General features: G+C 36.7%; 1 protein-coding gene across 1 annotated transcript in view; it reads right to left on the reverse strand.

Moving 5' to 3' along the window:
• The window catches only part of STXBP5L (syntaxin binding protein 5L), a 368,748-nt gene that overhangs the window by 8,780 nt on the left and 338,098 nt on the right, over window positions 1-21,870 (reverse strand). Inside the window, exons 22-24 of the mRNA XM_060149320.1 lie at window positions 15,320-15,490; window positions 12,814-13,053; window positions 1,431-1,791 (exon numbers count right to left, since the gene is read on the reverse strand). Of these exons, the coding sequence (XP_060005303.1) occupies window positions 1,431-1,791; window positions 12,814-13,053; window positions 15,320-15,490 (772 nt within the window). The remainder of the gene's footprint in view (window positions 1-1,430; window positions 1,792-12,813; window positions 13,054-15,319; window positions 15,491-21,870) is intronic.

Consider the following 21,870-nt stretch of genomic DNA (forward strand, 5'->3'; position numbering starts at 1 on the left):
TATGGCCTGGGGCTGTAGTCTGTCAGCCCCTGATCTATGCCACTGCCTCTTCTTGCCCCCTTGAAATTTAGTCTTACCTCCACCGTGCTCCTAAGATTTGCTTTCTCAAAGATCACTAATATCTAGGTGCCAGATCTAGGGTTTTTTCTTGTACTACCTCTTGACCATCGTTTTGATACTCTGCTGTCGTTTTCATTTCATGAAGTTCTGCTACTCTGATCCTTTTCCTAGCTCTCTGATGACTTCTCAATCTCCTTTGCTGGAGTTTCTTTTTTCTCCACTACATAAATGTAGACATATGCACCCCTCCCCCTCAATTTTTGTCCTAAGACCAGTCTATTTCTCCGCTTTTTTTATAGTGTCCTCTTTGATGATTTCATTCACGGCTACAACTTTCACTAATGCATTTACGTAAATGGTTTCCAGAGCTGTATCTTCCATCCCTATTTTTTTAAGAGTCCAGACCTTAAATTGCTGGCTAAACTTCTGCAGGCTGGCATATAAGCACCTCACATTCCAAGCATTCATTCTCAATTCATTCCCAAACTTCTCATTATCAGTCTTTCTAAATTCTGACTTTCTTATCTGCTAATGACCTCACTATTATCCAAGTTCATGATAAAACTTTTTAACCTTTAAGTTCTTTTCTAACCCTGAGATTTAAAGACCTCCATTACCTTTCACAACCAATTGGTTTTACATTCAGCAAATTTCCCTCAATTATCCCTCACATCTGTTTCCACCTAGCCTTCAATATAGTTACGACTTCAGTTCAAAAGCGCATCCAAGCTCTCCCTCCATGTATATTTCTTAATACATAGCTAGAGCAGGTTAAAATAAAATGACTTTTAGTATACTGTTCAGTATTGATCTCACTTTTTCCTAGACTTGCAACCTCAGGCAAATTTGTTAACATATGTAAAATGGAGGATGCAAATAACACTTTATTTTCCTATGTCCTAGAGAAGTTATAAGGATAAAATTAAATTCTGTATGGAAAATTCTTGTGTGTACTATGAAACATAGTAAAGGTAACAGTTCATTTCTTTTCCTTGTAGTTTATTCATCTTCATATATCCCGTGCCTAGCATAGCATCTGGGAGATAACATGTGCTCAATAAATGTTGAATGAATGTGTGAATGACTGGAGAATCACTCTTTCCTTAGATTCCTTGATGTCAATTAACATATTTCATTCACAATGCAAAGCATTTTTAGCAAAAACAAAAAACAGACAAAAAGCAAAGAAAAACAAATAAAAACTCAAAGTCTCCTCAAACTTTTGAGCAATAAAATATTCACAAACATAATGAAACAGTGATCTCAGGTTGCTTCTTGATAACATCTTGCACATTACACATATACTTTTCATAATTGTACCTTGTTTGCACTGTTATGATTACCAGATAATTTATAAAGAAGGCAAGTACCTCATTATCATGATATGCCCATTGGCACAAAAGCATGCCAAGCAGGCACTGTTACACATGACCACCACATCTGCTTGCAGTATAAAAGATGTCTCGGTGATGTTGTGAACATAGAGGCAAGTCTGAGAAGGCAGTGAGAAGACTTTGGCTTGTTTTTCTGAGCAGATTATTGTATACTGATGATCTCCTATTTCTTGGGATGGAGAGGGGCAGTTCATGACCAGCTTTCTTCTCCAAGATTTCTCATTTTCATCTATGTTGTTTGGATCCCTCCAGACTTCATATGGTGGTTGCATTAATCTGCCAGTTCGGTCCATACAGGAGAATGTTAGGACAGCTCCTTTCAATGAGAGGAATGTACCTATAAAAACAATTTCATATCACTGGCACATGAAATTCTAAAACAGCTGCTATTCATCTATGGGTGATAAATGTTTTATATTATGATAATTCATATCTATAGTGTCATAATATTGCAGTATTATACATAAATCAGTAGATTTGTGAGTTCGTCAGTTGCAATAACTTGGAATCATAAAAGGTGGGGTCTAAAAGGAGTCTAAGACATCAACTTGTCAAATCCTCTCATTATATTAATGAGAAAACAGAGACCCAGAAAAATGATGAGACTTGGGCCAGGTCACATAGCAAGTCAGTGGCTGAGCCTGGACTAGAACTCAGGTTTCCTAATTCCTAATCCAGTATCCTTTCATTATACTATATAGTATTCATTAAAATACTTTCTTAAAGAGCAAATTTTAGAAAATTTATAATTTTAATTTATTGAATAACCAGCTGAAAAAATAATGCCAACTGATTCCACTTCTTTATTTTATAGACTCATTCACTAGAAAATGCTATTTTTCTTCTTCTGAAAATGAACACTCAGAATATTTCATGAAATTTAAATATCTAGAGTTCATGCTAGCAATTTTGATTGTATTAAAAAAAATCCAAACTAGCTTTGGTGTTTAGGCAGGCTTATGCATCTTTTATACAGAAAAATGGTTTTACTCACCTAGAGTCTCCAAGGTTGAATATCCATGCCAAACTATTACCTATGGGTGATTTTTACCAGTCCCAGAGACAAGATACAATGAAGCTTGGGAAGTAACTTGGGGTAGACTGACCTTTGGACATTTGCAGATTCTCCCCTAAGCAGCGCCCTAGCAGCCTTTTCTTTCCTTTCTCCTTTGACATCATGTAGAGAGAGTAAGGAAGTTATCCCAGGCTGATATACCTCAGGAGTGTACATGTACCAGAGACTTAGGAAGGGTGTTATAAAAATACATTCCATTTAGAAAGTACTTTATAAAGTATTTAAAATTAAAAATAACATGTTTAGATGATGTAACATGATTTTTTAAAAAAAGTTCAGTAAGTCCAAAATATAGCCTCTACTATTTCAGAAATACACATTACAAAGGAAGCTTAAATTTAAGGACTTCTATAGTAAGATATTAACAATTCGGTCTACAGTAAATAATTCACCAGACAATTAATGAGGATTTTCCTCCTAAAAGAGGTCTTACTGGCTAGAAGTGTACCTTCTCCAGCTTTCCAAATTACCAGTCTTCCCCACTAAAATCTTAATTCATTCAATCAACAAATACTTATTGAGGGTTTACCATGTGTTCTAGGCTCTGTTTTAGGCACAGGGGAATAAAATAGTGAATAAAACAGATAAAAATCCGTACCTTCACAGAACTAACTTTCTATGATAGAGACAGACAATATATACGATAAGTATATATATGAGATTAGATAGCAATAAGTACTAAGGAAAAAATAAAGCAGAAAAGGGGATAGAAATTCTTGGAAAAGGGTGTGATTAAATTTTAAATAGAGTAGAAGATGTTAAGGACTAATGTTTGTTCATTTCCCCTCCCCAAATTCATATATTAAACCCCTCCCCCCTCCCCCAGTGTGAATATTGATAGTTGGAGATGGGCCCTCTATGGGAATATTTAAGGTTAAAGGAGGTCATAAGGGTAGGGCCCTGATCTGATAGAATTGGTGTCCTTATAAGAAGAGACACCCAGAGACCTAGCTCTTTCTTTCTCTCTCTCCCTCTCTCTCTCTCTCCCCCCTCCCCTCCCCTCCCCTCCCCCACACATAGGAAAGGTCACATGAGTACACAGTGAGAAGGTGTCTGCAACTCAGGGAGAGAGCTCTCACCAGATACCAACACTGCAGGTATGTTGATTTGAGACTTCCAGTCTCCAGAAGTGTGAGAAAATAAAATTCTGTTGTTGAAGTCACCCAGTTTGTGGTATTTTGTTAAGGCAGCCTGAGCAGATTTATACAGAAGAGGAGGCTTCTTTGCATTGTACTGTGGAATTAAGGCTCAGGAAACCAGCACAAAATATTCTGGCAACTGTGATTATCCTTTATCTCTGATCCAAGAGTCTCACGTCTTCTATCAGCATCCATGAAACTGGCAACTTAAATTTATTAGCTTGCAAGTAAAGTAAAATCTCAAACTATTCACAGATCTTGACCTTCTGGAGCAGTTACGGGCAGACTTATAGGAGATGAGATCAGAGATAATACGGAGCTAAGTCATGTAGGTTCTTGTAGGACACAGTAAAGACTTAGACTTTTACTTGGTATGAGATGGGAAGATTTTGAGAATAGAGTAATATAATCTAATTTCCATTTAACAGGATCACTCTTCGTGCTGGGTATATCCTAAAGGGAGTCAAGGTTGGAAGAAAGGAGAGCAGTTAAAAGGTTAGTACAATAATTCAGGTGAGAAATGGATAGAGGCTTGCTCAAACCAGGTGGTAATAGTATAAAGGGTGAGAAATGGTCAGAATCTGAGTATATTATAAAGGTCAAGCCAACAGAATATGCCAATAAGTTGGGGTTAGAGTGTGAAAGAGATACAGTGGTCAAGATTGATTCTAATGCTTTTGACCTGAGAAACTGGAAGGATGGAATTGCCATTAACAGATATGGGAAACACTGTGGGAGAAAGGAAAGGAATATTAGGAACTCAGTTTGGGACATAAGTTTGAGATACTTATTAGACATCCAAGTGTATGTCATATACCTATAACTGGATACCTATGTCAGGAATTTGGGGATAGGCCAGACTATAAGTATAAATATATGACCCATTAGATTACAAAAGGCATTTAAGGTAATGAGGCTGGCTGATTTCATGTAGGGCTTGAATATAAATAGAAAACAGAAGAGGTTTAAGGAGTCTGTCTTTGAGCATGCTGGTGTTTTAAGTCCAATGAAATGTAGAGGAGTGAGCAAAGGGGACTGAAAAAGAATGGCTATAAAGGTGGAAGAAAACTAGGTAAATAAAGTATCCTGGAATCTAAGCAAAAAGTGCAATGTTATAAGGTAGGGAAAATGGTAAACTGCAATATGTTGCTGATGTGTCAGGTAAGATGTGACTTGAGAATTGACCATTGGATTTAGCAGTGAGGTCAGTGATGACCTATATAGAGCTTTTTGTTGATTGGTGTGGGGGAAAGTTTGATTAGAATGCACTCAAGAGAGAATGGGAGAGTAAAACTGGAAATAGTGAATATAACATAACTATTTCAAGGAATTTTGCACTAAAGAAAAAGAAGTGAAATGGGGCATTGTAGGAGAATAGATTCAAGGAGGGTTTTTCTCTTTTAATGGGAGAAATATCAGCATGTTTGTATGCTGATCTAGTAAAATGATGAATATTTATTATAATTATATAAAGGAAACAGGAAAAATTGCTGGATTGACTTTCTTGTGTAGGTGAAAGGGAGTAGAATCTAGTGTACAACTGGAGACATTCACCAAGTCAGGAGCTTACAGTTCAGTCACAACAGGAAAAAAGGTAGAGACCATGGAGATACAGACAGACAGGTTGGTAGACATGGTGGTGGCAGCTGCTGAAGTTCTTATCTGATCGTTTCAGTTTTCTCAGTGAAGGAGGACACATGGTCATTAGCTAAGATTGAAAACAGTGGAGGAGGTATGGGAGCTCTGAGGAGAGTGGAGAAAATATGTAATTATTGTTCAAGAGGGTGGACAGAGGACTACCCAGCAGCACAGGAACCCACTTGAGGTTAATGATGATTTATTTCAAAATGAGACTTTTTAGTCTGGTTATATATTCTCCAGCCATATCCAGCTACACAGATACAGAAATAATGTAGGTAGAATTAAATTTAACCAGGATTGTGATTAACCATATTACGTATGTATGTTATGATTTATGATAAATATCTATTTGGTCTTTATTCCTGTTTCTGGCACAGTGCTCTAAAATCCTTGGAATTTCCTGACAAGAGCAACACAGGTGTCTTTCATTTTGTTAATTAGGTGATTGGGGGCCTCACCTAAGGATAGGGGCTTCTTGCTGGGGAACCAACCAGGTGATTAGAGGGTTAGCACTTTCAGCCCCACCCCCCTACTTTTGGGGCCAAGAAAGAAGCAGGAGATTGAGTTCAATCACCAATGGGCAATGGTTTAATTAATCACACCTGTGTAAGGAAACTTCCATTAAAAACCCAAAAGGTGGGGGTTTGGAGAGCTTCCGGGTTGAGCAGGCAGAGCTGTGGGAGAGAGCTCTTGGAGAAGGCATGGAAGCTCCACGTCCCATCCTACGTTCCTTGCCCTAGGCATCTCTTCCATCGGATGTTCAGCTATATCCTTTTATAGGAAACTGCTAAGCAGTAAGTAAACAGTTTTTTTGATTTCTGTGAGCTGCTGTAGCAAATTAATTGAACCCGAGGAGGAGGTTGTGGAAACCTCAGGTCGGAAGAACAGGTGACTTGGGATTGGCATCTGAAAGAGCGGGAGGGGACAGTCTCATTGGACTGAGAACTTACCCTGTGTGATCTGACACTATTTCCATGTAGATAGTGTCCGAATTGCGTTAAATTGTGGAACACCCAGCTGGTGTCTCAGAGACTTGCTTGTTTGTGGAGAAAACCTCCACTCATCTGGTGTCAGAAGTGTTGTGAGTGTGGTAGTCGTGTGAAAGTAAAGGAAACGCACAGGAGAAACATGGAAGGAGGAAGGACTGGCTTTTTCCCTATACAGGAGGAAAGAACATTGTTTTCTCCATCCCAGCATGCAAAACTGCATTTGTACTATTATCACCTGCGGCTTATTTAAAAGCAAATTCTCAGACTCCATCCCAGACCTACTGAATTAGAAACTCTGAGAATGGTTGTAACAAACCCTCCAAGTGATTCTGATACAGACTAAAGTGATGGCTACTGGGATGGATAATCTTTAGGTGTTTTCTCACTCTAAAATTCAGTGATTTAGTGCTTTAGTTCAAATTTCCGTATCATTGATGAGAATTTGTTGTCAAGACAATCAAGATAAATTAATGTGAAATTAAATTTAAAAAGATAAGTGGGCTTTTCTTTGTTGAGAGATTTTTGATTACTGATTAAATCTCCTTATTAGTTACAGGTCTGTTGAGACTGTCTGTTTCTTCATGATTCAGTCTTGGTCGGTTATATGTTTCTAGGAGTTTATCCATTTCTTCTAGGTTATCCTACTATATTAAGAACTATGTATCTAGATCATTGGATTTTCCCAAAGAAGTACATTCTTTTAATCTCTCCATAAAAGAAGGGAGTCTGGCAAGAGTTTGAATTCATGACAGTAGCATGTGACAAAATTTCATTTTTTTGATAGTACCTGTAGAGAATTGTATTTTGCTTTTTTAATTCAATGAATTTTAAAATATCTAAAAATCTTAATAGCTTCCCACGTGTCTAGCTATTAAGGGCTTAGACAGATTCCATGCTATATTCAGCAGTTTCAAGTGACAGTATATCTACTTTGGGGAAAATAGAATTGCTACAAACACATTCAATACAACTAGTAATAAGAACTGTAAACAACTAATAGAGCTGCTACCTATAAGTGGAGTGTGTATATTTGTTTTCCTGTATTAAGCTGTGATTATACTTCAGTCAAATACAATCATTATGCTTGAACTATATTCTTACTGTATTAGTTTTTAAGATATAATGCATGAATTTCACAAATATGTTTGAAATATACACATCTTACATGGAAAGGCCCTAACTAAATACTTGCATAGAGCGAAATTTCTCATCAAGGTTTAGACTTAAGATGAAAAACTACATCTTTCTCATTTGATCTCCAGACAAAACCTATTAACTAGTTTCATATTATATCTGTGAGATAGCACATTCACTCATCTATACATTTGCATAAGTTAATTGTTCTTCATCAGAGAGCTAGATTTTAAAGGAATTAAATGCTAGCAAGTAAGTCTGACATAGGGAGTGGGCTGGGAAAAGTCTAGAGTAGAGGGTAAGTCTAGGAGATATTTCTTGTCAGCAGGCAAAGGACAACACAAGAATACTGTAAGAAAAAGAATAAAGGCAAGAAGATCATCTCTGATATACTTTTGCATATGAAAACAAATATATCTAAGCTTAGATGATATGTAAACAAATATATCTAAGCTTAGATAATATGTAATAAAAAACTGAATTAGTAAGTTAAAATCATATCCTTAGTATACAAAAAGGAAAATCTAGAGAAAATGAGGTAAGTCCATCTACACAAATCTTTATCTCTTACATTTTTAATTTTTCTTTATCAGCCCTTCTTTAAGTGAGGCATGTGTTCATGGGTTTTAAGTTTGTGAAACTAAAATATTTTAACCACAATCAAGTTAAACTCCTTTCTCTTTCCACTGTAATTTTTTTCCAGTTAAGTGACATTGTAGTGAATAGGCATTTCAGGAATCTGGACAAGGGGAAATTAAGATGGGGGTACATCTAGAATTTAGTAGACTTATGTACGTGATTCACAATCACTACCATGTCTAGGTTATTGAAAGCCTTTTAGGTATAGGAATGGCTCCTAGGAAAACTCCCACCACCCTGATGCAACTCAGCATTAATCTGACATGGAAGTGCAGGGCTGAAGATCATATTACAAATTATATACTATGTCAATATTAGAAATATATAGATAATGTAGAAGAAACAAGATTTGAAATTTGAAATGTCTGGATCCAAGAGCTAGTCTGTAGAAAATTCTTCCAAATCTTACAGCTCCCAAGAAACTTGATACACGTTTTCCAAAATTTTGGCAACAAACATGAAGTTCATATGATATCCACCAATGATAGATGATTGACAGGTAGCAAAGAGAAAAGGGAAGTGAGGAAATAAGACTGGTTGGACCAGAGAGCTGGTGCTGGGAAGTAGCAGGAAATCAGATTAGAAAGGTAGAACAAAGCTGAGCTTATAGAGATCACTGACTTCCAAGATTTTCAAGAAATTGCTTCTATGGGTAAGTGAAAGGTATCAGAGAATATGGTGTATAGAAATTAGGTGATGAAGACAATATTGTAATAAGACCAGTACAGAGGCAGTAAGTAAAGGGATCAGAAAAGAAACAGAAGTGATGGAAGTCATCTAGGTAGTATCATGGCACTATTAACAGAAATGGGGAGAAGAGCAAGAAGAAATAGTTCGGGGGTAAAGAGAATGAATTTATTATGGAAAATCTTTAGTTTAATCATGAGTTTAAATCTCTAGTTTGATCATGAAGCATGAAAATAATTTTTTTTTACAAAGCAGTGATAGGCACTTCATGTAGCAGGATTGGTAATTACAGAATAATTTGTAGCTGGTAGCACAAAGCATTACATGGAAATGAAATAGGATTTAAAGTGAGTCTCAAAAAATTAGAGGGGTAGGAAACTTTTGGAGGTTATAAATAAGTTTATGGCATAGATTTTGGTCATGGTTTCATGGATGTATACTTGTCTCCAAACTCATCAAGGTGTTTACGTTAAATATGTACAGCTTTTTATATGTCAATCATACTTCAATAAAGTGGCTTTAAAATTAGAATCTCAGCAAATTTCTCAAAGAATTACTGTTGGAGAGTAAAATTTCTAGGGGCAGAAGTGTGGAGGGGGAGATGCGACAGAGAAGGGGGAATGTTTGCTGGTGGCATAATTTTCATTTATCTTCATCTGTATTTGGATTTTTTTACAATTAGAAAATTTAAGCACCAGCGGTTGAGATAAAAAAGCATACCACGTCACAATTTTTTTTTTTGTACAAACAAAAACCCCACAGATCTAGGAAGTCTTTTCCAGCTCCTTAACATGGTTGTAAGGCCCTCTAATCTTCCCCTGCCTGCTTTTCCAGCCTCAACTAGCACCATTCTATCTCTAGGCTTTGGCTGTGCCATGCTCTTTTTTACCTCTAGGTTTTTACTCATGCTGCTTTAAATTACTCTTAAACATCAGTACTGTGCACAGCTCCCTTCCAAACCGGTCCCATTTCAGATGGCTGCTGTGTTAGAGAGGTCTTCCCCAAACCCCCGCCTCCTATGCTGCACAGTATTCTTTACTTTCCTGATTGTAATTTTCTGTTTACTTTTGTTCTTCCCTACATATAATCTGGGAATAAAGATCATTCTGTGTCCTGATCACCATTGTATCCCCAGTGACTAATTAATTAGTATGAGCTTGGGAAATGTATGTTGAATGAATGGATGAATAAATTTCAAAATAGATTGTATTCAACTTTGAGGAAATTGCTAGACTCAGATAAATTTTGCTAGGCCAACTGATAAAAGGTAATTTAACAATGTTTTGATGGGAAGAATGCCTTCAGAGCCTGAGAACATGTCACCCACTTTAGCACTGGCAACAGAAGAGGGAAATGCCTCCGATTCCAAACCTTTAAAAATGGTTCCCATAATCTAGAGCAGTACCGATAGGGCAGGGACTAGTGGAACAGTGGAGACTAGTGGAGAGTAGATACTGGAAAGAAGGTGAAGAAGGAGTCAGGAAGTGAGATGTGAGGAAGAGGGGACAAGTTTTCTACTTTAAATTTGAATTGGCTTTCTGTCATCTCTATAGTTTTTCTTTTTCTTTCTTTTTTAAGTTCTATCAGACTATTCCACTTGCAACCCTTTCTTGTTGTAGTATGTATTGATTGATTGCTGCGTCAGGTCTTAGTTGTGGCACCCGGGATCTTGTTGCAGTGCGCGGGTGTGCTGGCTTCTCTCTCTAGTTGTGGTGCACAGGCTCCAGAGCACGTGGGCTCTCTAGTTGTGGCGCATGGGCTCAGTAGTTGCGGCACGCGGGCTTAGTTCCCCGCAGCACGTGGGATCTTAGTTCCCCGACCAGGGATCGAACCAGTGTCCCCTGCATTGCAAGACGGATTCTTAACCACTGGACCACCAGGGAAGTTCCTCTATATTTTCTTATGAAACTCCACCTTCCTTTTTCTTTTTATTGTCATAAATTATGGCTTCCAATTAGGCTATTTCTCTTTCAGTGGTTAATTATAAAACAGATCTGAACCTAGACTCATAGTTTCCTCCCTTACAGGTACTGCTTAATAGACTTAATATTTTTAGAGCAATCTTAGGTTTACAGAAAATTGAGCAGATAGTACAGAGAGTTCCCATATGCCCCCTTTGTCCTTTCCTGTTATTAAGGTCTTGTATTAGTGTGGTACATTCGTTACAACTGATGAAGTGATACTGATATATTAACTAACATCTTGAAAGAATGGAATACTGACATAGAAACTTGAAGATAGCTTCTCATTATCTCTCTTTAAATGGATAAGGAAAGAGTACGCAAATATTTATGAACCAGATGCCAGAATATTAAGTTAAATATATACTTATTTTGTATTTTGCCATCATTTTAAGTCTAAGTCTATTTGCTAAGAATGTTGAAGAACTTTCTTATAGTACTGAGAGATCCATTAAATTAGTTCCAGACACTTGTTTATTTCTATGCTTGTGGCATAGAAAACCACATTCGTTAGAAAATCTCTTATTAGAAAACTGTCTTTCACTCACAGTTGTAAACTTGTGTATACAGGAGTTTGATTTTTACCTTTAAATTTGATGAATACATGGCATATATTAGGTATCCAATCTGTATACAAATTTATTGAGTTAAATAATGGATTGAATTAATACTTAAAAATTCATTTTGACCTTACTGATCTGGCTCTCTCTCAACCAGTATAAGAGAATTATACATATTTCCTTAAAATTAGAACTATAATAAAAGATATTTTCTTATTGTGAAATATGTTTACAATTAAAATCTAGTGATCCTAACAGATTAACTTTTAAAATATGGTGCATGTTAATGGGCTGCATTTTGTCCTCCCCCACGCCAAATTCATATGTTGAAGGCCTAAACTCCATTGACTTAGAATGTGACCATATTTGAGACAGAGCCTTTAAAGAGGTGATTAAATTAAAATGAGGCTGATAGGGTGGGCCCTCATCCAAACTGTCAAATGCCTTTCCAAGAAGAGGTTAGGAAACATGGGGAGACACCAGGGGTACAAGCACACAGAGGGACAGCCACGTGAGAATATGGTGAGAGTGTGGCCAACTGCAAGCCAAGTAGAGAAGCCTCAGAAGAAACCAGCCCTGCCAACACCTTAATCTTGGGCCTCCAGAAGTGTGAGAAAATAAACTTCTGTTTTTTAAGCCATACACACACAAAATACAATATGTTTATCTGAATTTGCCTCACTAGTAGAGAGCTGACTGTTCTACCTACAGTAAGTTACAATCCATCTATATGAATTTAGCATACCAGTTAACAAAGAAAACAGAACTCTATCTAACCTACCATGCCATATATGTGTTCTTTTAAAATAAAATCCCTTATCCTATATATTAATAAAATTATTTTTACTTAAGAAATGTTTTTCAGATAACTTTTACTCTCTTTTCTATATATGAAAAAACTATTGATCAGAATAAATTTTAAAATACTCAAAGGAATAACAGGAGGAATCACACATCTCTTTAAAAGGAAAAAGACAAGTCAAGTAGGAAGAGAATACAACATATACTTTAGCAACAATACTCATAACGTGGGTCAAATTCTCTAGGTACTAGGATAAAAAGGGAAGAAATTGTGTGGCATGGCTTCAAAACAAGATGGGCACAGATTATCAATGAATTCAGAAAGCCACCTCAAGTCAGACTGCTTCCAACTTAATCATCTGAGTTCTTTAAGGATGATGTAAAACACTCATAGGCTCTGATCTGGCATGTAACTTTGGAGAAATGCTTCAATTCATTAAAAATTTTAAACTTTCGCTTTAAGGCTTTCCTAAATGCTTTTCAGAAACTTATTTCCCAAGGCGTTGTTTAGGTTGGGAGTTCCACAATTTATTACCATAGAAATGGTTGACTATTTCACCCTGCAAGTAAGCTGCAATACTTGGGATAGTATATGATTTATATAATTCTTAATAGTTCCTATTATACAGAATCCTTAAATCTTTGCTCCAGATCAATACAAATTAAATGTTTTAAAATACCATATATTTAAATTTGAAAAAGTAGCAATGAAGGAATAAATAAAAACTCTTACCACTTGGCAATACCATGACTGGCTCTGTAAATCTTTGTTCATCTGCTGAAGGTAGGTTTAGGGAGATGATTAACACCATTCCCAGACTAGTTCCAACAAACAAACAAGGGGAGATAGTACAGTCATTTTTCCGAACAAAGGACTCCATGAAGTATAGTGCTGTAATCGCTTCTTTAGAATCTTTGTCAATACTGGAGATGCTAGAACTTCTCGAGCGATTATAGGAATTTTCTCGACTTTCTATGGGAATTTAAAAACCAAAAATTTAGTTTTAGTGTGTTTCCAGAACAAGTAAAGTCAAACTTAGTAAGTGAAAACCAAAATTATGGGGGAGAAGTAGAACTTGATTCGTTGTTAACTGATCTGTAAGGCAGTTTATCCAGTTCACCAGCTTATTTTGAAGATGAAGAGACAAGTCCAGAAGTGTAAATCATAAACTTAGGAAGAGCTGGAACTAGACCTTGAGTCTCCAGAGATCCAGTCCACTGTGTTTTTCTCTCTACCTCACCTCACAAGTTAGTTGAAATTCTCTAATCTAGAAAAAAAAGATGTTTAGTCTGAATAGTTAAGGTTACAAGAACTTCTGGTGCAGTTTTAATTATGTTTCCCTCCTATCTCTCAATTGTTGGAAGTACTTCTAATGATTTCTTGACAATTCCCACTTACTGACAACATTGTGGCTACTTACCTGAAGGGTCACAAATGTTCTGTGGTAAATACATTCCTCTGAGTTTGTTATATTTGGAGTAATTAAAATTGTAAAAATTGAACTATTTATATTTACACCAAGACTAAAGAGCAAATGTTATCTCCCTGAACTAGTTACAAGCTGCCTACTTTGAATGCAAATACAGTCTTGGCTTTGCCTAGGGCCAAATACAGAGTCCTAGACAATGCCACCCCACCAATAATCTTTCTGAGAGGGCTTCAGCCCACTTAAAGGAAACAAGGTGGTTTCAGGTTCTCCTGCTCATCAACTCTTACACATGTGTAACACTCCAACAAGCAGAAACTCACCACCTCAGGTAAATATTAGGAAGGTTGTATTGTTCATATAATCACTCCAGAGTACAAGTTCCTCATATTCCTCTTTCTACTGCCTTCCCTCTCCTTTCCTTTTTGATAGGTATAAGTGTGACTCATTTTTATAAAAAGAGATAATATAATATATAAATAAAATAATATACAATAAAACCAAATATAAGTTCCCCAGACTATCCCTTTTTCTACAAACCAAAATATAATATTCCTAATTTCCCCCTTCTATCCCTCAGCAAGTTTATACAAATAATTGTTTGTAATAGAATTTAGATCTGAGAGGGAGCTTGGAAATAATCTATATATTTTACAGATTTGGAGACAGAGACATAGAGTTAAGTAATTTTCCCAGAATCAACAAGTTAGAGGCAGAAAAGTCTAAAACTCAAAATTCCCAATTCAATCCAGTGATTAAAAGTACTACTTCCTTTATAACCTTTACATTTTGCTTCCATTATAACATTCCTAGCTAATGTTTCTAGGTTGCTATTCATAGGCACCTGTGAGAGAAGATCATCTGGACCAAATTTAGTATGGCATAGTGTTAAAGGAAAAAACTAAAAATTTTCTTTTTTTACTTGGCCAAGCTGCATGGCATGTGGGATCTTAGTTCCCCAACCAGGGATCGAACCCACGCTCCCTCCAGTGGAAGTGCAGAGCCTTAACCACTGGACAACCAGGGAAGTCCCTAAAAATTTTATTTTAAAAATTGGAAGAATAATATAGATCATTACTACCAAGTTTTTTGAGGGGTGGTAATGGTGAATTACTTTATAGCATAGAATTACCATAGCATATTCCTAAGATTATTTTTTCCTATTTCTAGTCCCAAAGCTTTTTATCAGCAAGACAATAGCAGCAGTTACAGGACTCCCGTGTGTGTGTGTGTGTGTGTGTGTGTGTGTGTGTGTGTGTGTGTGTGTGTGTGTGTGTGTGTGTGTGTGTGTCTTAATTTTAGGCCTTCTGGCTCTTGTGCTTTACTCCCTGCCCCTAACAGTAATTCCATAAGTAAGCAAATAATCCTCCCTTTTTCAAACATACGAAGATGAGATTGCAAACTTTAGAATTTAATGTCTTCCCTTTTTCTTGGTCACATTCACTTAACAGTTGAGGAAACTAAGGTTATAAGACATTAAATAACTATCTACAGATAGAGACACTAAGAGGCTTACCATTGAGATGGAAAGAAACTGGGAGTGCAGATTAAGACATAGGTCTCACTTTGTACAGAGGAGGTGAAAGCCTACTCATAAACAGCCATTCTGGTTTTAGAGATGAAAGAGGTGTAGTGAGGAATGGATTTGGAGTCATGGCCACGGCTCGACCAGGTTCTCAGCTGCTCACTGTCTAGCTGACCATAGTTTTTCAGATCTTTCACACCTGACCACCATCCCTTATCCTCCAGCTCCTGTTACTATGGTATGTCAAATTTTAATTGTATCCACAAAAATTTGTATGTTTAACCTACCTTCTGTTGTAACTGGCAAAGAAATCTCCATGCAAGCAGCTGACTGTGCTTTTCGAAATGGTGGTCTTCCAGGACCCCAGCGATTTACTTTTGAAACATCAGCACTGGAAAGACGTTTTCCAGAACTGCAACTCTGAGAAGTTGGACTTGTGCAGTGTCCATTTACATGATCTGTACCAAGAGGAAGAAGGCAGCATAAATATCATAATTAAATCTTAATATAAAGGAACCTAAGTGTGTAGATTAATAAATGAAGAGAATTCCTTTTTTCAAAACATATAAAGATGGCTAAGTCTGTGCTATTTTAGTATTTAGTCACAATTTCAATTTTGCCAAAGTATTTAGCCAAATTTTTCATGATATTTATTAAATATAAGATTCGTTTTTAAAATTTGACTAGTTAACATAGTTTAAAATTTATTCTATGTCCTCATTATGTATTCTGCCATTTAATAGCAATACAAAATAGGTTATAGTATTAGACTTTCTTTTGCATAATTTTTTTTTTTTTTTTTTGCTGTATGCGGGCCTCTCACTGTTGTGGCCTCTCCTGTTGCGGAGCACAGGCTCCGGACGCGCAGGCTCAGCGGCCATGGCTCACGGGCCCAGCTGCTCCGCAGCATGTGGGATCTTCCTGGACCGGGGCACGAACCCGTGTCCCCTGCATCGGCAGGCAGACCCTCAACCACTGCGCCACCAGGGAAGCCCTGTTTTACTATTTTTTTAAAATGAGTTAACATTTATTGAATACTTAAATGCTAGGTATTTTATACACATTATTCATTTAATCTTCACAACAACTATGCAAGGTAGGTGCTTTATTATCCTGATTTTTGCAGGTGAGGAAAATGAAGGTCAGAATAAAGGGTTCAGAAAATCATCTAATATTACATAAGTAGTATTCATGGAGACAGGATTCCAATCCAGATTTTTCTCACTTAGTGTCTGTATGCTTAAAAACTAGGCCACAGGGTCAGCTAAAATATTTGGTAAGGAGTAGCAATTTTGATGGCATATTTCGTAGGGTTTAGGAGTAGCCTGTATAATGTACATTGAGATCCAAGCCCTTTGGGACCAGTCATCTTCCATATTAACCTAGATCTCTGAAATCAGATTTCCTGAATGGAAAGGCACAAATATCACACAATGAGTTAGCTAGGGGGAAGCAGAAGTCAAGAGCTCTAGCCCTCCTTTGCTAACAAATCTAGTCTTATAAATAGGAAGAACACTGAGGGCAATAGCTGCCAGTAACAAAGACTTAGAGTGACTACTTTGGAGGTACAAATTGCCCCCCTCTGGGCATACCAGTTAGGAAAAGTTGCCCCTTCCACAGGTGTGAAGCCTTGTTCTAGGGCTTATCCAGAGTAATGTGGGATGGATTACAGTCCTCTTCACGTTCTCTTATCTAGGTACAAAAGTATATAGCAGAGCTCTGAGAACAGTAAAATTTGTTCACTTAGCCAGGACTCTGGACTTGCTAAGCCAAGGTCCCTGCCTATCTATTACCATCATTTGGTGGCTGTTTCATGTGAATATTGTTTCATTTGAGCTCATAATAGGGCAGTATCAATTATTAGATTACTCAATATGCTGGTCTTTTTTTCCCCCTACCCACTGTATGGCCACATTTTCCCCAGCTCCTCATGATTGACTCATGAGGTCTGGCTGAAATTACTATACATGGGTAGCCCAGAGTTTTTGGCCATATTCTTCTGTTTTCAATAGGGCTGATTAACTTAAAGGATTTTTTTTGTTGTTGCTAAAAATTTTTAAATATATGGAAGTTAATTTGCTTTAATTTTTTTAAAACCACAGTAAATATTCAAGATAGATATGAGTAGATACAAAACACTTATAAAGAAATTTGGTTATAGCCCGGACACAGTCATTCTGGAAATTTATGATAAAGAAATAATGCTAAATACAAAAGAGAAACAAAAACCTCTATTGATAAAATTATTCAGTATAGTTTAAGTTATAGATAAAAATTGGAAACCAGCTCTCCTTTACAATTTAGCATAAACTTTTAGGTACACTGTGGTATATATTACATAATAGAGTATTATAATCTTTAAAAATGTTTTTGAAATGCTTGTTGAAACTTATAAAATATCTATGATGTGTTTCGCTTAGCTCTTGTTGCATAAAAACCACTCCAAATGTTAATAATGTAAAATAACAATCATTTTATTATGCTTACAGATTCTGTGGGCAAGGACTTAGACTAAGGCAAGGTGGGGATATTATATCCATGATGTCTGTGGCATTAGTCAGGAATGCTTGAATGGCTGAGGGCTTAGAATCTTTTCGAGGCTTCTTTTTTTTTTTTTTTTTTAAGAAGATGTTGGGGTTAGGAGTTTATTATTTATTTTTGCTGTGTTGGGTCTTCGTTTCTGTGTGAGGGCTTTCTCTAGTTGTGGCAAGCGGGGGCCACTCTTCATCGCGGTGCGCAGGCCTCTCACTATCGTGGCCTCTTGTTGCAGAGCACAGGCTCCAGACGCACAGGCTCAGTAGTTGTGGCTCACAGGCCCAGTTGCTCCACGGCATGTGGGATCTTCCCAGACCAGGGCTCGAACCCGTGTCCCCTGCATTAGCAGGCAGATTCTCAACCACTGCGCCACCAGGGAAGCCCCTTTTGGAGGCTTCTTTACTCACATGGCCTGGGCTAGAATGATGCAAAGGTTGAGCTCAGTTGGGACTGTCAATGGTGCCTTCTTTAGAAGGCTTGGGCTTCCTCATAGCATGGTGGCCATTTTTACATAGTGGCTCAGGGCTTCAAAATGTCTGGCAAGTGATTTTGAAAATGGGATGGAAGCAATATTTATGCTGCTTTGGTGTTATTGCAATGGAGATTTTACTTTGTTTTTGGAAGCAACATTCCAGTGTCCAGTCACAAGCTTTCTGTATGTCAAGAGGCAGTTGTAGTAGAATGCTGATCTTATAACAATGTGCTCTTCAGTTCAACAATTGATTGGCAGTAGTCTTCTGATTCTGTTTCTAACAGTAGCAAAGTTGTCTGCTTCCCTGGTATGTCTGTTTGGTGGCCTTATTCTGAAAGTCATACCTGTAGGCCAAGCTTAGAGTTTACGTCTCCATCTTTCAATGACTTGATAAGCACCTAGTTTCTTGTATTAAGTCACTTTCTGCATAATATAAATGGAATGGTTTGTTTCCTACAACTGCTTCCTGATTACAATGAAGTTTTATCTCAGCTGTAGTGCTCTATGCCATTTAGAGAAAATTCAACATTCTAAAAAATTCAACCTTAAAACAATAAGCAGATTAGAGCAAATGGGAAATTGTTATTCTTTATTTTACAGAAAGATTCTCAAATCTAAAAAAATTACAAGTTTCTTTAAATTAGCTGATTCTCTTGTATCTTTAAATCAGTATTTGATTTATTGTATATATTATATAGAGTAAGGTACAATAGTAATTTACTGAAAAATGGCTTATTGACTCCAGTTGAAATTGTTTTTAACATAGTCCTTGCCAAAGCTTTATAGTAGTATGTAAATGAAGATTTAATTTAATACTTGATACACTAGTCTTGTTAAACTTTTTAATATACCATATGATTCCTAGAAAATGAAAATTAGTATTATGCCTATGCCACAGAGGGTGATTCTATGGTGAAATAAATGTTCAACATAATACTAAATCAAAATAAGTATTGGATTTTAAAATTCATGAAAACAAATGAAATAAAAAGGCTTTGCTTTGAACTATATAAAATGTTGCCAGTATCAAACAGTTAGTTAAAATATATGAAAACCCACATAACTTTACCCTTGCTTACTTTTATAGTTCAGAGGTAACTCTTCTTTCCCTCCTTCCCTTATTATTTTTTTTATTTGAATTTTATTTTATTTTTTATACAGTAGGTTCTTATTATCTATTTTATACATATTAGTGTATATATGTCAATCCCAATCTCCCAGTTCATCACACCAGCACCCCAATACCTTTGCCCATTTTTTAAATCAGATTGTTTGATTTTTGTTACTGAGTTGTATGACCTCTTTATATAGTTTGAATATTATCCCTTATAAGATATATGATTTGCAAATATTTTCTCCCATTCTGTAGGGTGACTTTTCATTTATTGATGGTTTCATTTGTTGTGCAGAAGCTTTTTTAGTTTGATGTAGTTTAATTTTGCTTTTAGTGTCAAATCCAAAAAAAATAATGCTAAGACTGATGTCAAAGAGCATATTGCCTATGTTTTCTTCTAGAAGTTTTAAGGTTTCAGGTCTTACATTCAAGTCTTTAATCCATTTTGAGTTGCTTTTCTGTATGGTGTAAAACAGAGGTTAAGTTTCATTCTTTTGCATGTGGCTGTCCAGTTTTCCCAGCACCAGAATATTTTGAAAGAGAATACTTTCCCTATTGTATACTCTTGGCTTCTTTGTTGTAAATCAATTGACGATATATGCATAAATTTATTTCTGGGATCTCTCTTCTGTTCCATTGATCTGTGTCTGTTTTTGTGCCAATACCATATTGTTTTGATTGCTATAACTTTGAAACAGTTTGAAACCAGAAAATGTGATGCCTCTAGCTTTGTTCTTCTTTCTCAAGATTGCTTTGACTCTTTGGGGTCCTTCGTGGTTCCATACAAATTTTAGGATTGTTCTATTTCTGTGAAAAATACCACTGGAATTTTCATAGGGGGTTGCATTAAATCTGTATGGACGTTTAAAAAATATTAGTTCTTCCAATCCATGAGCACAGAATATCTTTCCATTTATTTGTGTTTTATTCAGTTTCTTTCATTAACATCTTATTTTCAGTGTCTAGATCTTTCAACTCCCCAGTAAAATCTATTCCTGGATATTTTATTCTTTTCTTAATTTCTCTGATAATTTGTTGTTGGTGTATAGAAAGGTAATTGACTTTTTTGTTTGTTTGTTGCGGTATGCGGGCCTCTCACTGTTGTGGCCTCTCCCATTGCGGAGCACAGGCTCCAGACGCGCAGGCTCAGCGGCCATGACTCACGGGCCCAGCCGCTCTGCGGCATGTGGGATCTTCCCGGACCGGGGCACGAACTCGTGTCCCCTGCATCGGCAGGCGGACTCTCAACTACTGCACCACCAGGGAAGCTGGGCAATTGACTTTTTAAAATTTTTTTTTTGGTACGCGGGCCTCTCACTGTTGTGGCCTCTCCCGTTGCGGAGCACAGGCTCTGAATGCGCAGGCTCAGCGGCCATGGCTCACGGGCCTAGCCGCTCCGCAGCATGTGGGATCTTCCCGGACTGGGGCACGAACCTGTGTCCCCTGCATCGGCAGGTGGACTCTCAACCACTATGCCACCAGGGAAGCCCGCAATTGACTTTTATATATTGATTTTCTATCTTGGAATTTTGCTGAATTTGTTGATTAGTTCTAACAGTTTTTGGTGGAGTCTTTGTGGTTTTCTGTAAAGATTATGTCATCTGCAAATAGAGAAAGTTTTACTTCTTCTATTCTGATTTGGATGCCCTTTATATTTCTTGCCTTATTGCTCTGGCTAGAACTTCCAGTATTATGTTAAATGAAAGTGGCAAGAATGGGCATCCTTGTCTTATTCCTGATCTTGGAGGAAAAGCTTTCAGCTTTTCACTTCTAAGTACGGTGTTAGTTGTGGCCTTGTCAATTTATGGTCTTCAGTATGTGTTGAGGCACATTCCCTCTATGCTCTCTTGGTTGTGAATTTTTATTAAAAACAGATACTGAATTTTGTCAAACGTTTTTCCTGCATCTATCAAGATGATCATATAATTTTTCTTCATTTTGTTAATATGATATATCACATTAATTTGCATATGTTGAAACATCCTTTCATCCCTGGAATAAATTCTACTTGATCATAAGATCCTCTTAATGTACTGCTGAATTTGGTTTGATAATATTTTGTTGAGGATTTTGTATCTATGTTCATCAGTGATATTAGCCTGTTATTTTCTTCTCTTGTAGTGTCCTTTTCTGGTTTTGGTATCAGGGTAATATTGGCCTTGTAAAATGAGTTTGGAAGTGTTCCCTCATCTTTATTTTTTGGAAGAATTTGAGAAAGAGTGTTGTTAATTCTTTTAATGTTTGGTAGAATTGACCAGTGAAGAGGTGTTTGATTACTAATTTAATCTCTTTACTAGTAACTGGTCTGTTCAGATTTTGTATTTCTTCATGACTTGGTCCCAGGAGGTTGTATCTAAGAATTGATCTATTTCTTCTAGGTTCTCCAAATTGTTGGCATACAATTTCTCATAGTAGAATGTTACGATTCTTTGTATTTTTGTGGTACCAGTTGTAACATCTCCTCTTTCATTTCTGACTATTTATTTTAGTCCTCTCTTCTTTGAATCTGGCTAAAGGTTTATATATTTTGTATTTTCAAAAACCAGCTCTTTGATCTTTTCTACTGTCTTTTTAGTCTCTATTTCATTTATTTCTGTTCTGATCTTTATTTCCTTCCTTCTACTAATTTTGGGCTTCATTTGTCCTTCTTTTTTCCAGTTCCTGAGGTATATTGGGTTGTTTGAGATTTTGTTTCTTAATGTAGGCATTTATCACTA

The sequence above is a fragment of the Lagenorhynchus albirostris genome, chromosome 5 (genome assembly GCF_949774975.1).
Source record: "Lagenorhynchus albirostris chromosome 5, mLagAlb1.1, whole genome shotgun sequence".
NCBI lineage: Eukaryota > Metazoa > Chordata > Mammalia > Artiodactyla > Delphinidae > Lagenorhynchus > Lagenorhynchus albirostris.